The 24,303-nt window shown below is 36.6% G+C and overlaps 2 protein-coding genes across 3 annotated transcripts in view; one reads left to right on the top strand and one right to left on the bottom strand.

Moving 5' to 3' along the window:
• The window catches only part of LOC150086747 (complex I assembly factor ACAD9, mitochondrial-like), a 216,665-nt gene extending 193,295 nt beyond the window's left edge, over nt 1-23,370 (bottom strand). Inside the window, exons 1-3 of the mRNA XM_090371556.1 lie at nt 22,997-23,370; nt 20,812-20,902; nt 5,279-5,380 (exon numbers count right to left, since the gene is read on the bottom strand). Coding sequence (XP_090227682.1) covers nt 5,279-5,380; nt 20,812-20,902; nt 22,997-23,269 — 466 coding nt within the window. The 5' untranslated portion in view covers nt 23,270-23,370. The remainder of the gene's footprint in view (nt 1-5,278; nt 5,381-20,811; nt 20,903-22,996) is intronic.
• Nucleotides 23,371-23,522: 152 nt separating this feature from the next.
• The window catches only part of LOC150086746 (uncharacterized), a 105,923-nt gene continuing 105,142 nt past the window's right edge, over nt 23,523-24,303 (top strand). The window contains exon 1 of one of the 2 annotated variants that reach the window (XM_090371552.1): nt 23,523-23,871. The gene's annotated coding sequence lies outside the window, so the exon portion shown is untranslated. The remainder of the gene's footprint in view (nt 23,872-24,303) is intronic. The other variant, XM_090371555.1, reaches the window with a different exon arrangement.

Here is a 24,303-nt window from a genome sequence, read left to right as displayed (position 1 = left end):
GCCATTATTAACTCTTAGAAAATGTAACTGCGTTGGTTACATTAATTACGATACAATGTTCAAGTAAACTGTCTGTTACGTACGATGTCTAATACTGTACTGAGTGATGACTAGACTTCGGATAAATGTATATAACACAAATATTAAAAGCAATATACTTGATTATTTTTAAAATGTTGATCTCGGAACTACGTAACAAGTCATTGTACTGCAATTAAATTAGCGTGCGAGAAAATTTCACTGAGCGTGGGAAAATTTCTCAAGTCGGCGTGAGAAACGTTTTAATTTTGTTTTGCTATTCATTTTCAAGCTATCAACTCCATCAAATGAAACGATTTTGTTAAATATACCAAAAATGCAATCTGTAAAAGAGCGTTATAGTGATCTGTGACAGCGGGCTATAATACAAGAACAGCGTTATAGTGAATCAGTGTAAAGCGAACTGCATTATAATGGGGACCTGCTATATATATATATATATATATATATATATATATATATATATATATATACAGCCTCGCATAAAGCGAGTTCGATTAACACGATATTCAGTTAACGCTATTTGAAAAATGATACAACTTTTCACTTTACACGATGCAAATTTCCAGTTAACGCGATCTTTATTTTTTTATGCGATAGTTGAAAAAGATTTGAATCGCACGCTAAGCTTACCGCGAGTCGTACGGTCAATAAACAAACGTTTGCCTGCTGCCCGCCTTGGTGTGTTCCATCAACCATAGGAAGAAGACAAGTTGGTCTCCTGCTAATAAAGTCAATGCAGACTTGCATTTAAAAATTCAAATTTTTAAATGAGCCAGATGAAAATGTTGCTGCAAAGGAGATAATGGTCAAAGAATTAGATGAAATCTTTCGTATCGCATAGAACCTCAAACAAAAGGTTTGATGTTCTCTGCGATATTTATTTCGCCAGGGTCCAGAGAAGATTGTTGTCGGCTATCGGAAATTGACTAATGAAAAGAGAAAGTCAACACTGTTCAAATATTTCCGCAACAGTCATTTCTTCATTGTGTATTTTATGTCAGAGGTTCCCAAAGTTTCTCAGTTCACGGCGCCTTTAATGTCTCAGTAATTTTTTCAAGGCGCACCCAGACCAAAAGAAATACCTAACAGTTTCGTTTAGTAGTTAGGTCCAAACAACTTAATAAGAAATGCTGCAACTGTGAACTACCTCGAGCTAGTAGTTCGCGTTGTGTCCGACAGATGTCGAGTATCGCTGTGTTTCCCTCGAAAATTTTAAATATTCCGTGGCGTACAGTTTAAGAACTGCTGTTTTATGCAATAAACATTTAATTCCATAATTATTTTCATTATATACAGTTAAAAAGTTATTTAAAAGGTATTTTTAAAATTCTTTATGGACATTCCAGAAGGTCAAGGACCAATTATAATTTTTCCTATTGGTTATTATATTCGATTAACGAATGCTTTTCCGTTTTGCGCTCGTGGGACGAATTAATCGCGTTAATCGAGTCCCGCCTGTATATACACATATACAGCAATACCCCACATAGCCCTGATAACTGGTACCGAAACTATTCTGTTATGTGAAACCGTGCTGATTGAGGTATAATTATAATGGGTTTTAATTGAATTTGTACCAGAGAAAAGTCTATAAACAAATTATAATAAATCTTTAAACAATTTGCACTTGATAGCCAATTAAAAGAATTTTAAATAAAAAAAAAATATTGCAAAAATTTTATTAATGAAAAGGTAACATCATGAGAGATGAGAAAAAAAGCTTTTAAAAAGCAGTTATTTATTTAGGTATTTCAATAATGAAGTCTGGTGAAGCCATCTCTTCTTTTTCTCGGCATACAAGTCTTTGTAGCATTGAATCCCATCTTGTAAAATTTGCCATATCTTGATGGTATGTTCAACATTTGAATCTCCATTCGTAATTGCCTTGCAGGCCATGTAAACCCCCCAAAAAACTTTCTCCAGTTCTTCTGTTGAAAATTGTTTTGGTGGCACTTCAGTGTTAGCCACTTCAGAATTGTTTTCCTCTTCTGCATATGCAGTTTGCTCGTCAATTTCAAGGAGAGTTGCATCATATAAGTCGCATGTGAGTCCGTGCAGTCATATATATTGGCAGTGTCCAATCACCCTAAACCATTATGACAAAGTGCTAATGGCCACCACCAGAACAACAACAAAAAAAAGTTTTAAACCCTAAATCTAACTGAAAAATCTAACTGAAAACAAGGGTTTTAAACCTGAAATTTTTAAACAAAGAAAACTGACTAAATAATAAGTAAGTCACACTGATATTGCATATAAATAATAGTTTTACACATATTTCACATGCATCTTATTTACGGAATGGATACTTTTTAAAAGCATTCATTCCATAAATTGAATTAACTGAAACATTCAGCCCATTTTTTGATATATTCACCAAGTTTTATACATATAAAAAAAATACTTTATCTTTAAATTATTTCATACTTCATCCTGAACTTTATGATCAGCAGGGTTCAAAATGTAAAATTTTTTAAATGGAGGGTCTGCTAATAAAATATCTTATTTTTTAATAATAAATAATAAATAAATAAATTTTCTGTTTATACTCCGGCACGACAACCAAGTCAGTAGAGTTCACAATAAATCGTCAATACAAATATTATTCGTATTTAGTAGTCACGGGCTTGAACCCCGGTCCACTCAAGGAACGCGTGCTATGCACTCTCGCTCCTGACCACTAGGCTACGTCAGGCCTAATCAAATATGTGTGTGACATTACTCACATGTGTTATGAATCAGAAGAGCATTGTTTTGCAATGCAAGGGAGCAGATTTTTCTTAAATACATAGTATTGGTATTTTGATTTATCTGATGCATGCAACTCATGAACTCCATTATGCAATTTTCAGACAAATTTTTAGTATTACCTAAAAAAGCAATTTGAGTTCCAGTTGCATTGCTGCAGGTAGCTATTATGATTGTCTCCCTGAATTTTTTGTATTCTGGTGCAGCAAACTCTGCTTTTATACCATTATTTTTGAAGGTAACATCTTATCATTTCAACCTGTTTCATCCATATTGTAGAGCCGTTCTCCAATCAATTTTTCTCTGTTGATAAATATCTGTAATTGTCGATAAATAACCATACTTTTTCTGTAAATTTTGAGCAGTGGACTGGGTAGCAGATAATCTCTCCATGCTAACACTCAATACATTAATATCATGACACTGTTTCTAAAATCCAAGCCATCTAACACTTGCTACAAAACTTTCTGCACCATCAAACCTTTTGACAGAAGCCTTTTCTTTGATGCCACTTTTATGAGTCCAGTGACTGGAGTTCTGTGTTGTCCCTCTTGCATAAACTGAAGCATTAATGCATTGTTTACTATCTATAATTTTGGTTTCTTTAAAGTAGAGTGGGAATCTGATCACACTATGAAACAAACTGATTGCAAAATTCTTCTAGATTAATGTAATATTTAATTAAATTATATATTATAATTACAATAATTTTACTAGTGCAAACACAACTTATCTTTTGGGCAACACACAACTCAACAGGCAAGCATGGTGTACAGCACTATGCTGCAAACATACCAAACTAGTGCCCACAGCACACTGCAGTGTGCTGTACGCATCAAACAGCACGTTTTAAAGAGGGATGACGGAGAGCATTGGTTAATTTGATGAGTCAGTTAAGGCTTCTGCTGTATAATAAAATCTGTTTCTATACAAAATATATCTTTGTTGCCAAAATTTTTTAACATCAAATATATATATTTTTTATTTTTGTACCCAGAGGGCACATCAACATCATTGCTGTTTTATTGCAGCTGATAAAAAACTGCAACAGTTAAAAACAGGAGGTGAATTTTTTTGTGACAATGCAAGAGATTGATCTCAAAATGTGTGTAATCATGTACAGTCAGTTCTGCTATAACGCAGTACACGTGTTCCTAAAAATTTCCATGCTATGGCATTTCACGCATTAAAAACAACAGGGCTTATGGGAAAAATGGGGATGGGGCAGAGCACTCAAAAAAAAAAAAAAAAAAAAAAAAAAAATGTTCAGTGTGGTAAGTAAAACACTAAAAAAAAGTTAGAAACCCAATAAAATTGCTAACACAGGTTTAAACATATTAAATTTATAATAAATAAATAAATATTACAGTAAATATATCACTGTAATATATACATACTAATTGATATTTCTGTTCACTGACTTTTTTTTGTATTGTAAAATTTAAAACAGTAAAAAAGATTAGCAATCAATAATGAAGAACACGGCACACACAAATTGCAAAAATGAGATATGCAATAACAATTTTGCAAGTTAAAAACAGGGAGTTTAAAAAATAGGAATGAAGAGAAGATTCTGAAAATTTATTTGTTTTTTTTATGAGATTGAAGATTTCATGGAAGGGGAAACACATTTCACCATAATAATGTGAAAATCCACACAATTCCAGCTATCGGTATTATTACAAATGCAATAAGATCAAGTTTACTGCCCATTTATAATTAGATTGCACTAACAGAAAAGCCCAATAACCCAGGAACTGCAAATTGTTTTTATTGTTTTATGGTAGTGACCTCCAGAAATATATTCCTCTGCTCACACTATCACGCCTCACGAAAGTTGTGTTTGACTCATGTTTTCTCCTGAAAACATGAGTTGGCCTACAATATCTTGTGAATACAGTGAAACAACAGTGTGTCTCCAACCAATACAACTACAGTAAATGGAAAATATGGTTCTCACATATTTGACATTTTTTAAGCTTCGTAAACTTGTATGTATTGCTGCTCAGGTCGCTATGTTCAGCTTGCTGCCGGGTTTTGCATTCACCTGATGTTACTTGAAGACGAAATCGTGCATGAGCCAATGCGAAAATCACGTTATACCCACATTGTTCCGTAATATATCAGTTGCGTTTGAGCAAATTCGCATTGCCAAAATGCACGTTATAACAGAATTAACTGTACATTGCTCCATGATGACAGTCAGCCCTATTCAAGGGAATGACATAATTTTCCTTTGGAGAAACTTGCATAATAATGCCATATGTAAAAAGTGCAATGGTTCTGGTAAGTAAATTTCAGAATGTGAATGTGCACTGTATATGGGAAAACACAACAATTATGAGTACAAACAACAACTCGCTTTCTAAACAAGAATGATTAAGATTAAGACATTGAGAGTAAAAAAAGGCCAAAAAGTATTTGTATTTTTAACTGGTCACATTTGAAAAATGGATATTTCTAGAAAGTATATGAAATACTGTCTTACGATATTGCTCAGGCACTTGGGAACCAAACAACCCTAAATCTTTTAAACCTTGTAGAATATTATCTGGAATCTGTTTCTGTTTGTCAATTTGCTTGGAATCAACTGAAAAGAAATGTATAAGAATGGTATTTAAAATTTTGTTGATTGCATATAACATAAAAACATATTTAACAATAAATATAATTTTTATCACTGTTTTGATTTCATGTATATATTATATAGATGTCTAGGTATTAAGTGTTTTCAATGAACCATTAAAATTTGAATCAGGTCAGGTCATCCATGACCATAGCAAGCCATCCGTGTGTATACAATTTCTTAGTCATACCAGTAAATGTAACAGGATCTGGAAAAGTTTAGCAGATGGGCTGAGAGGAAGCAAATGAAGTTTAACATTGACAAATGTAAAGTACTACATATGGGAAGCAGTAATCCCAGAGTAAAGTATCAACTCTGTGGTACCACACTGACAGTAGTAGAGAATGAAAAGGACTTGGAGGTAATTGTGCAGGCAGATATGAAGTTTTCTGAGCAGTGCAGGCAGTCTGCAAGAGTAGCTCATGGTGTCTTGTCAATGATATACAGAAATTTTTCTAGTAGGGATAAGGAGGTGATTATCCCCTTGTATAAGGCAATGGTCACGCCACATCTTGAGTCCTGTATACAGGTCTGGAGGCCTAATTTTACGAAGGATGTAGAGCTGTTGGAATGAGTACAGAGAAGGGCAACAAGATTAGTGAATGGAACAAAGGGTTGCTCTTACAAAGAAAGGCTTAAGTTTTGCAAATTACAGTGTCTGGAGACTAGGCACCTGCGAGGTGATCTGATTGAGGTGTATAAAGCCTTGAATGGTTTGAGCATGCTCAATGTTGATGGGATTCTTCCTCTTGCTCAGAATAATCACCTGAGAGGGCATAAATTCAAATTAAGGAAAGACGGTTGTAGGATAGATGTGCGGAAGTTTGCCTTTAGCCAGCGGGTAGTTGATTGCTGGAACAAACTTCCAACTGTCGTTGTAGAAGTTGATAGCTTAAATAAATTTAAGGCTGAGCTGGACAGGTACTTGGAACGAACGGAGGGGTGAAATGGGAGCGTGTTTTTTTTTTTTTTTTTGACTGATGCTATATAAGCTTGCTTTCTTGCATCATGTGCCTTTGCTAATGCTAATGCTAATGTAAAGAATGTAGAAGCATCTTGCAATTATGCCCACTGCAACCTGGATTGACATCCCTTGTATGTCACAATAGAAATGAAAGGAAATTCAAATCTGGTTGCACAATAAGACATCTACCAGAGAAGGTAGTGTGTCATACTAAATGATGAAATCAGTTATCATCTAGTATTCTAGTACTGTCTGGTATCGCAAAAACTTGGCCTTCCTTTGAAAGCTGGAATCGCATTACTATTACCCTTGTCTATGTTGGTTCATACCTGGATGGCTTTCTCCAGAATATTAAAACATTTATAAACAAAATTTAATTCTTATCTCACAAAGAATACACTCAGGATTGCTAACATGACTATGAGTGTAAAGATGTAAGATTTTGCTCAAATTCTGCACACCAGTTCACACGTGACTCAAATATCAGTTCCATTAGCATTTTAGACCTCCATATGAGGGGTTAGTTAACACTGTGCTCAGGTTATATACATACATATATATGCTTAGGCCTCCTTTCTTGGGCCCATTTGGAGGGGGCTGTAGTTGTAGGCCCACTGCAATGAGGAAGGGCTGAAATTTACTATAATATACAATATCACTATCATCTGTATGTAGTAGATGACAAAGATATTCCCCCCCACTCTATCCACAGCACAATCACTAAAGTTGATGATTCTAGTGTTAAACTAATTCCTTCTTTCATATTTCATTAATACAGTCCTTTCTATCCTATCCTGTTAACCTCAGAACAAGTGAACAAAATAACCCCATCCTGTAGAATAATGATTATAATAGTTGATTCTAATGTTAGATAAATTAATTCTTGACTCATATTTAATACTGCATTAAAATTATTCCCCTTTTATTTCAATTTAGCTTCAGAAGAAGAGAGCAAAGCAGTTCCTGTAACATCAGGTCAATCCCCCCCCACTCCACTTCCACACAGGATCATTTGTAACATCTTTGTCTGTTAAAACTGTTCTCATGAATGAATTTCTATGAGGGCTGTGTTCGTTTAGACACTTCTACTCCCACATAACATTATACCCTTAATATATTATATATTAAGTTTATCAGTTTTAGCATTAGTATTACAATGGCTAAATGAAGCAAGGAAGGGAACTTTTTCTGTACCTGCCAAAAAAATTCTTTATCACTCACACTAAAATTTGCAGTTCTACACCTTTTACACTGTTTTTCATATGGATATCAATTAGCTTTTATTGTCCTTCATATGGATATCGATTAGCACTCCCAACCACCCTTTCTAGAAGTGCTGTGTGTTTCTCCAAATGTAGCCTCCAGACCTCAACACAGCATTCCAAATGCAGCCCAACTATTGCTTTATATGGAGAGACAATGATATCCTTTTCTCTACTTGTGAAGGTTCTATATATGAAAGATATATATAAATCAATGTGCTTTCATAGCCATATGGAGAAACAATGATATGGAAAGACGATTGTGAAGGTTCTATGAACAGTATTACAGATTATAGATCAATGTGCCCTCGTAGCCACTTTTTTATACTGCATCTAAAATGCAGCTCCACCATCATTTTATATGGAGAGACAATGATATCCTTTTCCCTACTTATGAAGGGTCCATATATTACAAATATATAGATCCGTATTCCTTCCTAACTTGTTTATACTGCATGGAAAGTATCATGTCTGACTGAATGGTAACCCCTAAGTCTTTTTTATCCTGGACAATCTTTAACTCTACTTCTTCTAGCTAATAAGTAACTCCTGGATTTCTGTGTCCCAAGTGCAAAACCTTACATTTAGAAGCATTAAACTGTAGTTGTCACTTTTCAGAATATTTGTGCAACCAGTCTAAGTCACTTTGGAACAAAATGGCCTGGTGTTGGCCATTAACCACCGTTCCTACCTTTAAATCATCAGCAGCAAACTTTGACAATGTTTGCTGTATAAACTGCTTTCTTGCATCATTTGCCACTATTAATACTAACTCGTTCTACACTCCCTCAGTAATATTATTAAGGAAGGTGGGAAACAGAAGTTGCCCCAACAGTGATCCCTGAGTAACTTCCCATGAAAGGCTGTTATATAACTGCCTTCATGGAGAACCATAACAAAAACTTTGCTGAAGTCAAAATAAATAATTTCAGAATTGTTTCTTGCATCTGTTTTATAACTTTTTCATAATAATTAACTAGATGGGTTCCTACATAAATCCATGCTGTGATCCATTAAAGACACCATTCCTGTTTATATGGACCTGTATTGTATCCATAACCACACACTATAATCTTTCCCACCACTGAAGTCAAACTCACTGGTCTGTAGTTTCCCATCACATTTTTTGCATCTGCTTTGTGGACTGGGAAGACAGTGCTTCTCTAGTCCATGGGGATCATCCTGGAATCTGATGGTAATCTCATTATCATCCCCAATTGGGATGATGCACTCACACAATGCCCTTTCTATTATAACAGGATATATATCATCCCCTCCTGGAACCTTATCTTCACTCAGCTTTAGTAGTTTTATCTATATACTCTTCTTCAAGATGATAGGCAGTTGAAGTGCTATATAACGACCCCCCAGGGGAATGAGAAAACGGCCATTATATTGTTTGTTCATAAAGCAGCATTAGGTAAATGAGAAATTGGACAGGACCAACCACACAGGCATTATAACATATGAAATGTTAAAAAGAGGGTTGTTATAAAGAGCTTCCACGGTATCAGTTAATTTACAGCAATCCGAGTACTTGTCAATTTTCCCACCTGGTTCAAACTTTGACTATTCCTCATGGATTTTGTTAGACATGATAATTATTTTTTGTTAAATAAATAATTATCATGTATAATGATTTATTAGATAATTATTTATTACTGAAGTGAACAGCAAGCTTATAAGTGACCCATTGGTTTGGAATCACTATACTCACAAAAAAGTTCAACCTCAAATGTTACCACTTCGTGAAACAAGAATGGAGCTCTAAACTAATCTGTGTGCACAGTGATCAAAAATTTCAACCAGCAGAGCTGACTCCAAGGTGTAAGCAAGATACAGTGAGTGAATTTCTTTTAGTGTTATTTGTATTTGAATAGTTTTAGTAAAAACCATAAAATGATATGAATAATCATTGTACATATACAAATATTAAGCATAATTTGTAATTAACAATTTACTAAATTTGGCTGGTAACAGATTTTTAGATGGGCTGTAACATGCAAGAGTTTCCCAAGGACAAATGTAATATAACATACAGAGTATTCTTTTCCTTTTTGAATATATTTTTGATTAATTATCAATAAAAGATAAAAAAAACAAGTTAGTTAATATAAGCAGTGCATTACATTTCAGGCATGTCGGCACACAGTAACAATTAGCATTAGTAATGGCATATGATGCAAATGGGCAAGCTTATACAGGATCAGCCAAAAAAAAAAAAAAAAACTTTCTATTTGACCTATCTGTTCCCTCCAACAGTGTTTGTCTAGTTCTTCCTTTAATTTATTTAAGCTATTGACTTTCACAACAAGCAAGTCACCACCCGCTGATTAAAGGCAAATTTTCACACATCTATTCTATAACTGTCTTTCATCAATTTGAATTTATATCCCCTCAAGTGTGTAATCTGAGCAAGAGGAAGAATTCCACCAGCACTGAGCTTGCTAAAACCATTCAAGGCCTTATACACCTCAATCAGATCACCCTGCAGGTGTCTAGTCTCCAGACACTGCAATATACAGAAATGAAGCCTTTTTGGGTAGGAGCACCCCTTTGTTCACCTCAGAAATTTCATTGCTCTTCTCTGTACTCATTCCAGCAGCTAAACTATTCATTAAACACCGTAAACAGCGCGGCGCCTCCGTAGCCAGGTGGGAAGGAGCAGCAGTGCGTAGCACACGTTTCTTGATTAGACCGGGGTTCGAGCCCGTCACCACCAAATACGGAGGATGCGGAAAGGTCAGGGAATGACCACCGCATATCCCGGAGCAATATGGCCTTAGTTGCTAATGCTCCTAAAAAACCAAATAACAAACAATAACAAACCGTAAACAGCATACATAAAAGTTAAGTAATGTATGCAATGAATTACAGTTCAAGGCATTCTATTTCTTTTCTTAAAGTTAATTTAATTTTTTTTCTTTTTCTGTGATTAACTGAAGTGAAATTAAATATAGTTATCTTCCTATCAATTAATTACTAAGATTATAATTTTATAGAAAATTTAATAAAGCTCTATAGCTTTTGTCATCATCAGCAGGATGAAGGCCTCTCCAGCAACTTTCCAGTCCCTTCTGTTTGTGCAATGGCCATCCATTTACTGCCCGCGAACTCTTGATTTTCATCTGTCCATCTCTGTTGTTGTCTTCAAGGTTTTCCTTTATTTCCTCTTATTTATTTCCATTCTGTTATTTTCTTAGTCCATCTGTCATCATGTTTTTGAGCTATGCATCCTGCCTAAGTCCATTTCAGTTCTTTAGTTTTGGTAAGAATGTCCTTTATTTGTGTTTGCTGCATAATCCATGTGTTTCTCTTCTTATCCAACAGTCTGATAATTTGTTCCAAAAGAGCTTAATTAAAACAAATTATTAGTTCCTAATAATTTGTTCCATTCTTTGCATGTAGCTTTCAGCTTCTCTTCCATTCTTTTGTTGAGTGCCCAAGTTTCAATTCCATAAGTCATGGTGGGCATATACAATGGTTTGTTATTTTATATTTCAGACAAATTGGGATATTACTCCTCAGTATGTGACTATATTTCCTGAATGCTTTTCATCCGAATGTATTCTTCTCTTGACTTCCAGCCATTTACTATTATTACAGCTAATGACTTGTCCAAGATAAGTATATGAATCCACGTTTTCAATTTCTGCTCCTTCGACGATTACATCCCTTCCTGTGGCATACTTGTTCATCATTACTTTTGTTTTAACCATATTCATCTTTAGTCCAAAATCCTTTCTAACTCTGCATAATTGATTATGATTTCCCTCTAATTCTTCAGATCATGACTTATGATCACAATGTCATCTGCAAATCATAAATGGTTTAGGTACTCTCCATTCACATTGACTCCTTTCTGCAATCAGTCCAATCTTCTGAAAGCTTCTTCAAGGGCAGCAGTAAACAACTTCGGAGATATTGTGTCTCATTGTCGAACTCCTTTCTCAATTTTAAATTTGCTACTGTTTTTGTCTAGTCTAATAAAGGAGGTAGCGTTCTCATATATTTTCTTCAAAATCATAACGTATGGGTTGTCCATGTCTTGTCTTTCTACTGCCCAAAACATTGTCTTATGCTGTATAGAGTCAAATGCCTTTTCATAACCCACAAATGCCAAGCATAATGGCATTTTATATTCATTGGCTTTCTCCATTACCTGTGACATTACATGAAGGTGATTCATAGTTGAGAATCCTGTTCTAAAGCCAGCTTGCTCTTTTGGTTGATTCTCATCAAGTATTCTTTCTAATTGGTTAATAATGACCCTTGTGAACAACTTGTAGATGTTTGACAAGTTAATTGGTCTACAATTTTCAATTTCTGATTTATCTCCTTTCTTGTGCAGCAAAATTATGATTGCATTATTCCACTCCTTAGGCATCATACCGTTCTTAAGGTATTTTGTGAAGAGTCTTGCCAGTTTCTGTGTCATGTCTCTTCCTCCTAATTTTAACAACTCTACAGTAATTTCATCTTCACCTTTGGGCATTTTTTATTCTTCATTTTCTTCAGGAAGGATATAAGGTATGTTGTATGTGTTGCTAATTTGTGATCCATCTTGCCTAGCATCATTCCCTTGCTGCTTATATAATACTTTATATATATAATATCGGTGTAAATACACCATAGTTAACCCATATATTTGAGCTACGATTGTAGCGTAGCAGGCATCGTTTTAAATGTATCTCATAATGTGGTTGCCTTCACAACAAGATAGCTACTATTAAATTACTTCAAATAAATAACGCTTCTCTAGTAGAGAAGGCTACTGTTATTTATTTTCAGCGGTACCACCACCCATGATATATGGGTTAACTATGGTGTATTTACACCGATATTATATAGTTAATTATCAAAACCCATAAGGATTATGCCTAGTGCATTTAATTTTCCAAATAATACTTTATAGTAATACTCTGCTATTTGTATTATGCCTTTTCTGCTATTTATAAGTATACCGTCGCTATTCTTACTTATTATTCTTACTCTTACTTACGATAGGTAAAACCGTTATTTTTGTTCGATTTTTGTAGCCATTGTTTTTGTATATAGGGAATTCAAAGTTTTTGTAGGGAATTCAAATTTTTTAATTGAGGTAGCTCTAACGCATAATTATATAGTAATACGCTTCACTGTTTCTATTCAAATACTACTGACATTTAATTTATTGATTTTATTAATTTAAACTACCATGCCCCGAACTAGAGCAGCAAAGCAACGGGCACAAAGTGGCAGGAGTGTTGTGACTCGGGGGAGAACTGAGGGCGGCGATTCTCCAACGCGTCACAGCCTAAAAAAATGTGCAACTTGTGAAATGTTTGCCGAACTCTCTGGAACGGAACATGATATTGCCATGGGGGATGTCTTTGTGTGCGCGCAATGTAAGGAGTGTAAGGAAATCAGGCGACAACTCAGCGTTGTTATGGGCCTATATGAGAGTTTGAAGGACAGGGTGGATGCCCTCGAAGGAAATAAATTGAGGGGCCCATCAAGCTCTCAGCTGCCCACATCAACGCCAGAGCTTGCACTTGGTCATCACGCAACACAGCGGCAACCCCCAAGGCAGAATGCGCTGGTCCCGAAGGAACTAGTAGTTGTTGGTGACTCTATTGTCAGGGAAACGGGGAACATGCTATGTAAAAAGGATAGGTGGAACAGGACCAGGGTATGTCTGCCAGGGGCAAAGGTTGATGACGTTGTAGAGCGGATATCATCTTTCAAGGGCACAAAAGGTGATATAGTTGTACACGTTGGCACTAATGATATTAAGAGTAGGAGACCGGCAGAATTACTCAACAAGTACAGGTCACTGTTGAAAAAAAGCCGAGAATTAGGGTTGAATTTGAAAGTGTCTGCAATTCTGCCCAGACACGATAGGAGGGAGTATATGATGAGAGCCTTGTCGATCAATTCGGCCCTGGAAAGATTGTGCAAGGCTCAAGGGGTAGAATTTTTTTCAGCCTGGACTGTACTTGTTAACAGGAGAGATTGCTTCTACAGGGATGGGATACACTTAAATAGAAAGGGTGCAAGAATATTTGCTGATGCTATCGAGGCAGTGTTAGGTGGGTCGGAAAACTGCTAGCTTGGGGGGATACAAAGACTAATTAACAGTAACCGCAGGCAGAGGTGAAGGTGATTCTTGCACAACTTCTATTAGAATAAGAAGCGACTTGGAGCGAGGGGTGTTGGGGGTTTCAGGGACGGATGGCAGTCATCCTGGAATAGTTGGGTATATGGGATGTGTTAGGGTAACAAGGAATAGGCATAGGAGCATGTATGCTTGCATGTATACCAATGCTAGAAGTATAGTAAATAAATTTGATGAATTTGAAGTGTTGGTCAGGACATCAAAGGCGGATATTGTTGGGATAGCAGAGACGTGGTGTCACAAAGATATAAGGAATGCAGAACTGGAATTTGGGGAGTACAATGTGTACAGAAAGGATAGACAGGACAGAAAGGGAGGAGGTGTTATGCTGTTAATTAAGAAAAACATAAAATCAAAAGAAGTGCATCCAGTTGATATAGATGGACAGTGCACTGTTGAGTCAGTTTGGTGTGACATAAGCACTGCAAAAGCAAAAATAAGAGTAGGAGTGTGTTATAGGCCTAATGACTCGAATGAGTACAATGAACAATTGTACAGAGAAATAGAGTGGGCCAGTAAATCAGAATGTCTTATAATGGGGGATTTTAACTTCCCAGATATTGACTAGAACTTGTGGGTTGGTCACTCACACACTAGTCAGACTTTTGTGGATTTATTGGATGATTGTTTTCTGCAGCAGCATGTTCGAGAGGCAACCAGAGAAAGTAATACTCTTGATCTGGTTATCAGTAGTGATCATTCGTGTATTAAGAATTTGCAGATAAAGGAACCACTAGGTGGCAGTGATCACAGTGTGCTGAAGTGGGATTTACTCAAAGAGGTAACTACCGTCAGGGGTAAAGGAAAGGGTTTTTGCTTCCGTAAAGGGGAGTACAGTGGTCTCAGACAGTTTTTAAATTCTGTACAGTGGGATCGACTGACGATGTTACAAACAGTAAATTCTAAGTGGGAAGCATTCAAGGAATTAATCGTGGAAGCTACTAGACTTTTCATACCGATGAAGAAATATTGTTCAAGGTTTAGGCCTAAATGGTTATCAAATGAACTAATGAGACTCGTGACAGAGAAGAAAAATGCATGGGATGCATATAAATTATCAGGCGACGCAGAAGCCTGTAGCAGATATAAGCTAGTCTGTAATCAGGTCACAAAGGAGGTTCGGCAGGCAAAGGCGGATTACGAGAAATCTTTGGCAAAAGATGCTAAGAAAAACAGCAAGGATTTCTTTACTTATATAAACTCTAAAAGGAAGGGGCTGAATATGATTGGTCCACTTGACATCGATGGTTCGACTGTTGATGATCCTGCTCAGATAGCAAACAAACTGAATGAGTATTTTGCATCTACATTCACACGTGAGGAATCATTACAGTTTGAAAATGGAAGAAGGTTATCAAATTGTAGCAGTGTGCTTAATGATTTTGTAATAACTGAGAGCAAAGTGGAGGAGAAATTGTTGAAGTTAAACATAAGAAAGGCACCTGGGGCGGATGGGATCTATCCAGTTATATTAAAGGAGGCGGCAAAGCAACTAAGCAAACCCTTAGCCATAATTATGAGAGCATCCTTGGATTCAGGGGAGGTTCCCACGGACTGGAGATGTGCGAATGTATCCCCAATTCACAAAGGAGGTTCGAAGGGTGACACGAATACTTACAGACCAGTTAGTTTAACTTCTGTTCCGGGTAAAATAATGGAGTCACTGGTTAAAGATGCATTGCAGGATCATCTAGACAAGACTGCAGCAATAATTCAGACACAGCATGGGTTTGTTAAGGGAAAGTCTTGTCTGACAAATTTGATTGGTTATTATGATGTGGTCACAAAGGAACTGGATGCAAAAAATAATTTTGATATCATATACTTGGATTTCAGGAAAGCTTTTGACACTGTTGCGCATGGAAGACTACTGTACAAATTGGAGCAGAATGGTATTAAGGGTAAGTTGCTACAATGGATAAAAGGATGGTTAAGTGGGAGAAGACAGAGGGTGGTAATCAATGGGTGCTGCTCTTCGTGGACTAATGTTATTAGTGGAGTCCCACAGGGTTCGGTGTTGGGTCCACTGTTGTTTTGTATATTTATCAATGATATTGATGAAGGTATATCAGGCTTAATGTCGAAGTTTGCAGATGACACGAAGGTTGGCAGGGTTGTTAATGACAGTAATGGCAGTGTGCTACTGCAACAGGATCTAGATAATTTGGGCAGATGGGCTAAGAAGTGGCAACTGAAATTTAACCTTGACAAATGCAAAGTACTGCATATGGGTAGAAGTAACCCCAGAGAAACGTACCAACTGTGTGGTACTACACTTAAGGTGGTAGAAAATGAAAAAGACCTGGGAGTAATTGTGCAGTCAGATATGAAGTTTTCTGAGCAATGTAGACAGGCTGCTAGGGCAGGTCATGGGGTTTTGTGAATGATATATAGGAATTTTGCTAGCAGGGAAAAGGAGGTGATTGTCCCTCTGTATAAGGCAATGGTCAGGCCACGCCTTGAGTACTGCGTACAGGTCTGGAGGCCTCATTTTAGGAAGGATGTAGATTTGCTTGAGCGTGTACAGAGAAGAGCAACACGATTGGTGAGGGGAATGAAGGGATCCTCTTACCAAGAGAGGCTTAAGTTCTGCAAATTGCAGTGGCTGGAGACTAGGCACCTGCGCGGTGATCTGATTGAGGTCTATAAGGCCTTGAATGGGTTGAGCACGCTGAATTCTGATGGGATCCTCCCACTTGTTCAGAATACGAACCTACGGGGACATAAGTTCAAATTAAGAAAGGATAGATGTGCGGAAATTTGCCTTTAGCCAGCGGGTGGTTAATTGCTGGAACAAACTTCCATCTGTCATTGTGGAAGTTGATAGGTTAAATAAATTTAAGGAGGAACTGGACAGGCAATTGGAGGGTATGGTGTGATTTTTTTTTTTTTTTTGGCTGATGCTGCATAAGCTCCTACACTTGCTTTCTTGCATCAAGTGCCACTACTACTACTACTACTACTACTACTATTCTTCAGATTTGGTATCATTTTTCTTTCTGTATTACTGCTCATGACTGCTGATTTAAGTCCTTTCTGAGCTCAGGAGAAATTGTGCAAGGCTAAAGAGGTAGAATTTTTCTCAGCGTGGTCTGGGCTTGTTAACAAGAGAGACTGCTTCTACAGGAATGGGTTACACTTAAATAGAAAGGGTACAAGAATATTTGCTGATGTTATCAAGGTAGTGTTAGGTGGATCAGAAAACTGCTAGTTTGGGGGGGGTGAATACCCAGACTAATAGAAGCCACAGGCAGAGTGATAGAGATTCTTGCACTGTTTCTATTGGAATGAGCAGCAGCCTGAAAAGCAAGGTGCTGGGGATTTCAAGGGCTGTGTTAGGGTAACTAAGAGTAAGAACATGTGCATGTATACATCCATGTACACCAATGCTAGGAGTATATTAAATAAAAATGATGAATTTGAAGTGCTGGTCAAAATATCCACCTTTGATGTCTTTGCATGGTGTCACACAGATATAAGGAATGAAGAATTTGAATTTGGGATGTACAATGTGTACAGAAAGGACAGTCGAGGTAGAATGGGGATTTTGCAGTTATGCAGTTAGTCAAGAAACAAAATCTAAGGAAGTACATAGAGTTTACACGGGTGGACACTGCAATGTTGAGTTTTATATGACAGAGGAAAGCAAAAATGAGAGTAGAAGTGTGTTATACGCATTACCATTAGTAGAGGCATATGATGCAAGAAAGCAAGCTATACAGCATCAGCCAAATAAAGAAAAACAAAATTCCATTTCACCCATTCATTCGCTCCAAAAGTTTGTCTACTTCTTCCTTGAATTTATTTATGCTATCAATTTCCACAACAACAAATGGAAGTTTGTTCCAGCAATCAACTACCTGCTGGCTAAAGGCAAATTTCTGCACATCTATTCAACAACTGTCTTTCCTCAATTTCAGTTTATGCCCCCTCAGGTTTATAATCTCAGCAAGAGGAAGAATCTCATCAGCATTGAGCCTGCTCAATCCATTCAGGGCCTTATACACTTCAATCAGATCACCTCGTAGGTGACTAGTCTCCAGACACTGCAGTTTGCAGGACTTAAGCCTTTTTTCTTAAGAGCACACCTTTGTTCCCAAAAATAGTCTTGTTGCCTTTCTCTGTACTTGTTCTAGTAACTCTACATCCTTCCTAAAATGAGGCTTCCAGATACATAGTACTCAAGGTGTGGACTCACCATTGCCTTATACAAAGGGACAATCACCTCCTTATTCCTGCTAACAAAATTCTTGTATATCATTGACAAGACCTCATGACCTGCTCTGGAAGCCTGTCTGCACTGCTCATAAAACTTCATATCTGACTGCACAATTACCCCCAGGCCTCTTTCATTTTCCACTACTCTGAGTAACACCATACAGTTTGTATATTTCTCTGGGGTTACTGCTACCCATACATAGGCAGTACTTTGCATTTGTGAATGTTAAACTTCAGTTGCCACTTCTCAGCCCATTGACTCTGATGAGTACAATGAACAACTGTACAGAGAAACAGATTGGGACAGTAAATCAGAATGTCTTATAATTAGGGATTTTAACTTCCCAGATATTGACTGGAACTTGTGGGTTGGTTAATCACACACTAGCAAGACTTTTGTGGATTTACTGGATGATTGTTTTCTACAGCAGCATGTTCGAGAACCAGAGGAAGCAATACTCTTGATCTGATTATTCACGCATTAAGAATTTTCAGATAAAGGGACCACTAGGTGGCAGTGATCAGTGTACTGATGTGGGAGTTACTGAAAGATGTAACTACCATCAGGATAAAGGGAAGGGTTTTTGCTTTTGTAAAGGTGACTACAGTGGTCTCAGACAGTGTTTAAATTCTATACAGTGGGACCAACTGATGATGTTACCAGCAGCAAATTCTAAATGGGAAAAATTAATCTTGGAAGCTACTAGGCTTTTCATACCAAGAAATACTGCTCAAGGTTTAGACCTAAATGGATGTCAGATGAACTAATGACACTCATGGCAGAGAAGAAAAATGCATGGGATGCACATAAACTATCATGCAACAGAGAAGCCTATGGTAGATATAAGCTAGTCTGTAATCAAGCTACAAAGAAGGTTAGGCAAGCGAAGGCAGATTATGAGATTATGAGCAAAGAATGCAGAGAAAAGCAGCAAGGACTTCTTTACTTATGTAAACTCTAGATGGATGGGGATGAATCAGATTGGTCTACTTGATATTGATGGTTTGACTATTGATGATCCTGCTCAGGTAGCTGACAAACTGAATGAGTATTTTGCATCTACATTCACACATGAGGAAATCTGTAGGGAAGTGGAGGCCAGAACCTTATCATACTCCAACAGGGAGCTAAATCATTGTGTAATAACCAAGAGAAAAGTGGAGGAGAAACTGTTGATATTAAACATAACAAGGGCATCGGGGTGAATGGGATCTATCCTTTATATTAAAGGAGGCAGCACAGGAAGCAAGCAAATGCTTAGGTAAAAAGAATGGTAGGATGGGAGAAGACAGAATGGTAATCAATGGACACTGCTCTTCGTGGACTGATGTTATTAATGGAGTCCCAGGGTTCGGTTTTGGTCCCATTGTTGTTTTCTATATTTACAATGATATTGATGTAGGTATACTAGGCTTAATGTCCAAGTTTGCAGATGATACGAAGTTTGGAAGGGTTGTTAATAGCAGTAATCTACTGCAACAGGATCTAGAAAAGTTGGGCGGATGGTCTGACAGCTGGCAACTGAAGTTGAACATTGACAAATGCAAATAAAGTACTGCTTATGGGTAGGAGTAACCCTAGAGTAACATACTAACTGTGCAGTACTACACTCTGGGTAGTGAAGAATGAAAAAGACCTGGGGTAATTGTGTATGTCAGATATGAAGTTTTCTGAGCAGTGCAGACAAGCTGCCAGAACAAGTCACAGATCCTTGTTAATGATATACAGTAATTTTGCTAGCAGGGATAAAGAGGTGATTATCCCTTTGTATAAGGCAATGGACAGGCCACACCTAGAGTATTGCATACAGGTCTGTAGGTCTCATTTTAGGAAGGATGTAGAGCTGCTGGAACGAGTACAGAGGAGGGGAACGAGATTGGTGAGGGGAACAAAGGGTTGTTCTTACCAAAAAATGCTTTAATTCTGCATATTGGAGCATCTGGAGACTAGGCACCTGCAAGGTGATCTGATTGAGATTATAAAGCCTTAAATGGATTGTACAGGCTCACTGCTGATGGGATTCTTCCTCTTGCACAGATTATGCACCCAAGGGAATAGAAATTTAAATTGAGGAAAGATAGTTGTTGAACAGTTGTGCAGAAATTTGCCTTTAATCAGCAGGTGGTTGATTGCTAGAACAAACTTCTATCTGTGGTTGTGGAAGTTGATAGCTTAAATAAATTCAAGGAAAAACTCCACAAACCTTTGGAGCAAATGGGTAGGTGAAAAGGGAAGTTTTTTTTTGGTTGATGCCATATAAGCTTGCTTTCTTGTATCCTGTTCCTCTGCTAATGCTGATACAATACAATACAATACAATACATTCATGATTCGTAACATAACATGTGATGCATATACGGCCTGTCTAAAGCTAACGATACTGTCTTAAAACCATGTTTAATTTATGAATTTATGTTTTATATACATGGGAAAAAATAATAATAATTTCTGGATTTCTATTTGGTTGACTTTAATGAAAATTCGGATTGCTCAACAAATCTTTCTGTATGAATCAAATATAAAATTTTATCAAAATTGATCCACTGAGAGTTGAGTTGTTATGTGCAAATGAACAGATGGACATGGTGAAGACAACAGGCCCTTATGCATATGTGCTAATTAACCTAAAAAAGGGCACTTATTATAAAGGTGCTTTAAAACTGAACAGACAAATATTTTTAATAGTACACATCTTTATAGAGAGAGAAACTCTGAAAAGAAAGGTATCAAGAATAATTAGTTGTGATTAATAAAAATTTTCACTGTACATTAATATGAGAGTTATGTGAATTACCTTCTTGGAAAAAATCCTTTACTTTTTTGCTCATAGCATCAAGCTCTACCATCTGTTCTTTATCCAATGCTTCTGGAAAGGCTAGCAAATTCTGTTAGAGAAATTACAACTATTTTTGTTAAAATTTTTCTGATTTGTTTATAATATTTTTATTGCTATTCTCCTTTCACTTTATAACTTATTATTAGTACTTCTTGAATTATAGTTTGTAGCCTACAAATATAAATTAAAATACTAAGAAAATGTCACAATTATTAGTAGCAGTTCAGAGCAAAGACCACAAGGGAAAGTGTCTAGTTTTGTTTGAAGAGTGAGCAGGAGGATAAAATGAATGAAGAAAGATATACATTCCAGCATGACATGAACTAGGTACATGCACATGACCTCAATATGAGAATGAAAAAAAAAAAAATAAATAAATAAAACCCTGTTACTTTGTGAGACAAAAATCATGTTATCTTCATGCTTAATGATTAAAATTTGTTAAAAATTATAATTATTTCTCTTGACAGTAAAATTGACAATCATATCCAGACCCACAATCTCAGGGTTGACAATCATATCCAGACCTGATTTTCGATCCTTTTTTTTCAGATCTCATCAGTGGACAGGTAAAAGTAAAGTGCAGCCATTATCAACCCACTGTAGGATGGAAGCCTCCTCAACAATTCATGCTGAGGGAAAATAGGTAGGTAATCTCAAGACCCGAACAACCCCCCAGTAATAAGATATACCCACAATATGGGAGATACAAAGTGGTGCAGTAAATGAAGTAGATACAGGTCTAAGACAAAAGCTTCTAGCTATGAAAGCTATAAGGAGTTATAACATGCAAGGTACATATTACATTAAGTACAATATGAGATTGATGCACTAAGTAGCAAACCAAGCTTTTTTCACAGCTATGTCTGATACGTACAATGACTTTCACATATTGTGGGTATACTTTGTCACTGGATTGTTGAGGTCTTCACAATTCCTACTCGCCCATCGATGGGATCCCAAAAAGGATTGAGAGCCAGGGAGTGGCATACACTTTAAATAAAATGCAATATAGGTTTCCATTAGAGCAATGCCTTTTATTCTGAATAGCACAATGCCAAGGCAAACTGCCTGCACAATATGAGATCAATATACCAAGCTGTTTATTGCTGTGCCTAATATGTACAATGACTTTTAATGGTTTTCATAGCCTGAAGTTTTTGTCTTGGATTTATTTATTTTTAATATGTAATTAGAATTTTACCAATTATGTCAAATGAGTGATCACATGTGCAACTAATAATCGCTTCTCACTGGTCAGGATGCTGGCAGATCTGTATCAACTATATGAAGAGCATTACATTCCTGGACCTATATTGATTCCTTGCACAACTCCTCTTGTGGTGGTCAGGGATGTTGCAACATCCTTACTGCCACTGGGGATGTTCATGTGTGCAAGGAATCAGTATATGTCCAGAAATGTGATGCTCTTCATACAGGTAGACATTGTGGAGTAACAGCATTTTTTGAGGTTCTGATTTTTTTTTTTTTTACAATAACTCCACTCAAATGTTGAATGGATGGTCTTGTCAAAATAAGAACAAATTAATATCTAAAAGTATATTATTTAATATTTAAAATTATGTACATGGCATTAATTTTTACAAAACTTTATAATTCCACAAAGAAACACAACAGCTTCTGCGATTAGAAACTTAAAATCAGTAGCCAATGGGATCGGGAAACTCACCGCTGTGAGCCCACGTGCATTCCTAGACCTCACTTCTACACGATGCGCACGGAATTAACATGCGAAATTAGTCTGTACAGGGCTGGTGCTGAATTCCTCTGATCTCCGACAGGATTCAAAAACAGCGCTGTATAGAAGAACGTTACCACAGGCAAAAACCATTGTATTATCATGCAAATCATGCTTGAAGAATATAATTTGTACGTTCGTTGAATGGCATGATGCGGAGGATTCTACATTAGGATCCTGGGTATCATGCCCTTCAACGAACTAATTGAACGTTAATGCTTTGGAGGCATAGGAAAATTACTGTTTATAGATAACACAAAAACAGCGCATCCCAGAATGTGTTTTTAGAATAATTTTGGTGGGGTTTAGGAAATACTGCCCAAGATTCTTCACTCTCGATTACAACTCTTACACATCACTATTTTAGAGAATTTACGAAATTACCATATCAAAAATTCCTTTGTACATGTTCAGCACAAAAGGGGCTCTTCTAATTTTGCGGATATCTTTTTTCTTTAAGAAAGATTTTCGTTCTTTCATTAACCCAGGATCTGCAGCGCATCTAGTCATTCTTGAAAGAGAAATCTGCCGGTAATGGATGCGATTATGTCCACCATATAGTAATAACATATTTATAGGACCACATTTTGTCCTTGTAACAGAAACTATCCTAGACGTAGCCCGAAGAATCTGAAGTATCTTTTCTCTTAAGATCATACTGGTTTCAAATAATTGTGTTATTTGATCACTAACTCACACAAACTACTCTGTTGCTTACGTACGAGGCATGCTGAAATCATGCAGCACCTCATAGTGGATTACAGTTGCGACCTCTGTACTGAAAATATTTCTAAAAATTTTTTTAAATGTTAAAAAATTCGTTTTTATATTAATATGCATAATTTACAGTAGGGATTTATGTGATGTATTAGCAGTACACGTAATGTATTAAATTATCATTGTTATTTTACTACTCTGTGAGTATTCCAGTAGATTCGTAGCAAAGGGTTGCACGGAGAAGCTACTGTTTTGAGCTTCCCGTGCGGATGGTGGAGGAGCTTAAAGCATATTATTTATGCAGCTTTGCGCTACAGTATTGTATGTATAAACAGGAAAGTACAGTACTTTAAATGCTTTACAGTGTCTGGGTTCCTTTTCAAAGCATCATCCATCAGTGAAAGCCCTCAAATTTCTTTCTCTTAAAATTTTATGCTATCAGAAAACATGCTCTTCGTTGATCGACGAGTTGTGCTAAATTCATTAGAGTAAAAGTGAAGCGTATTGTTACGCAAAGAAGTGGAGAATACTTATAATTTCAGGTATTTGATTATGAGATTTATTATTATCACACTTTCAGCTATGAATTTCTGAAATTTAAAAATGCAGTTTTGTTTGTAATTTATACTTACTACTAATAATATAATAAAAGTGCTTGGTTGACGAAATATATCGTTAATTAAGTTTTTAAACAGCGGCCCTGGATTTTCTAACGGTAAGTTGCTGAAACAGTGCTCAGGGGAATCATGTAGCAGAAAATAAATCCACATTATTTTTGTCGTAAGGAAGGGGCTACAGCCTCTTCTCTAATCGGGTTAATAATAATTATTACCATCACTGAAGGAGTTTGTTTATGCATGGGTAATGCACACACATCATTTCTACTACCAAGTTTTTTAATGCATCGTTTTAATTATATCTCATCATATGATTGCAATCACAACGAGTTATTATTATTATTATTAGCTATATGG

The sequence above is a fragment of the Mastigoproctus giganteus genome, chromosome 4 (assembly GCF_048544385.1).
Source record: "Mastigoproctus giganteus isolate SK-2022 chromosome 4, ASM4854438v1, whole genome shotgun sequence".
In the NCBI taxonomy this organism is placed as follows: Eukaryota; Metazoa; Arthropoda; class Arachnida; order Uropygi; family Thelyphonidae; genus Mastigoproctus; species Mastigoproctus giganteus.
The sequence above is the reverse complement of the archived record's forward strand: the minus strand, read 5'-3'. Positions and strand labels throughout refer to the sequence as shown.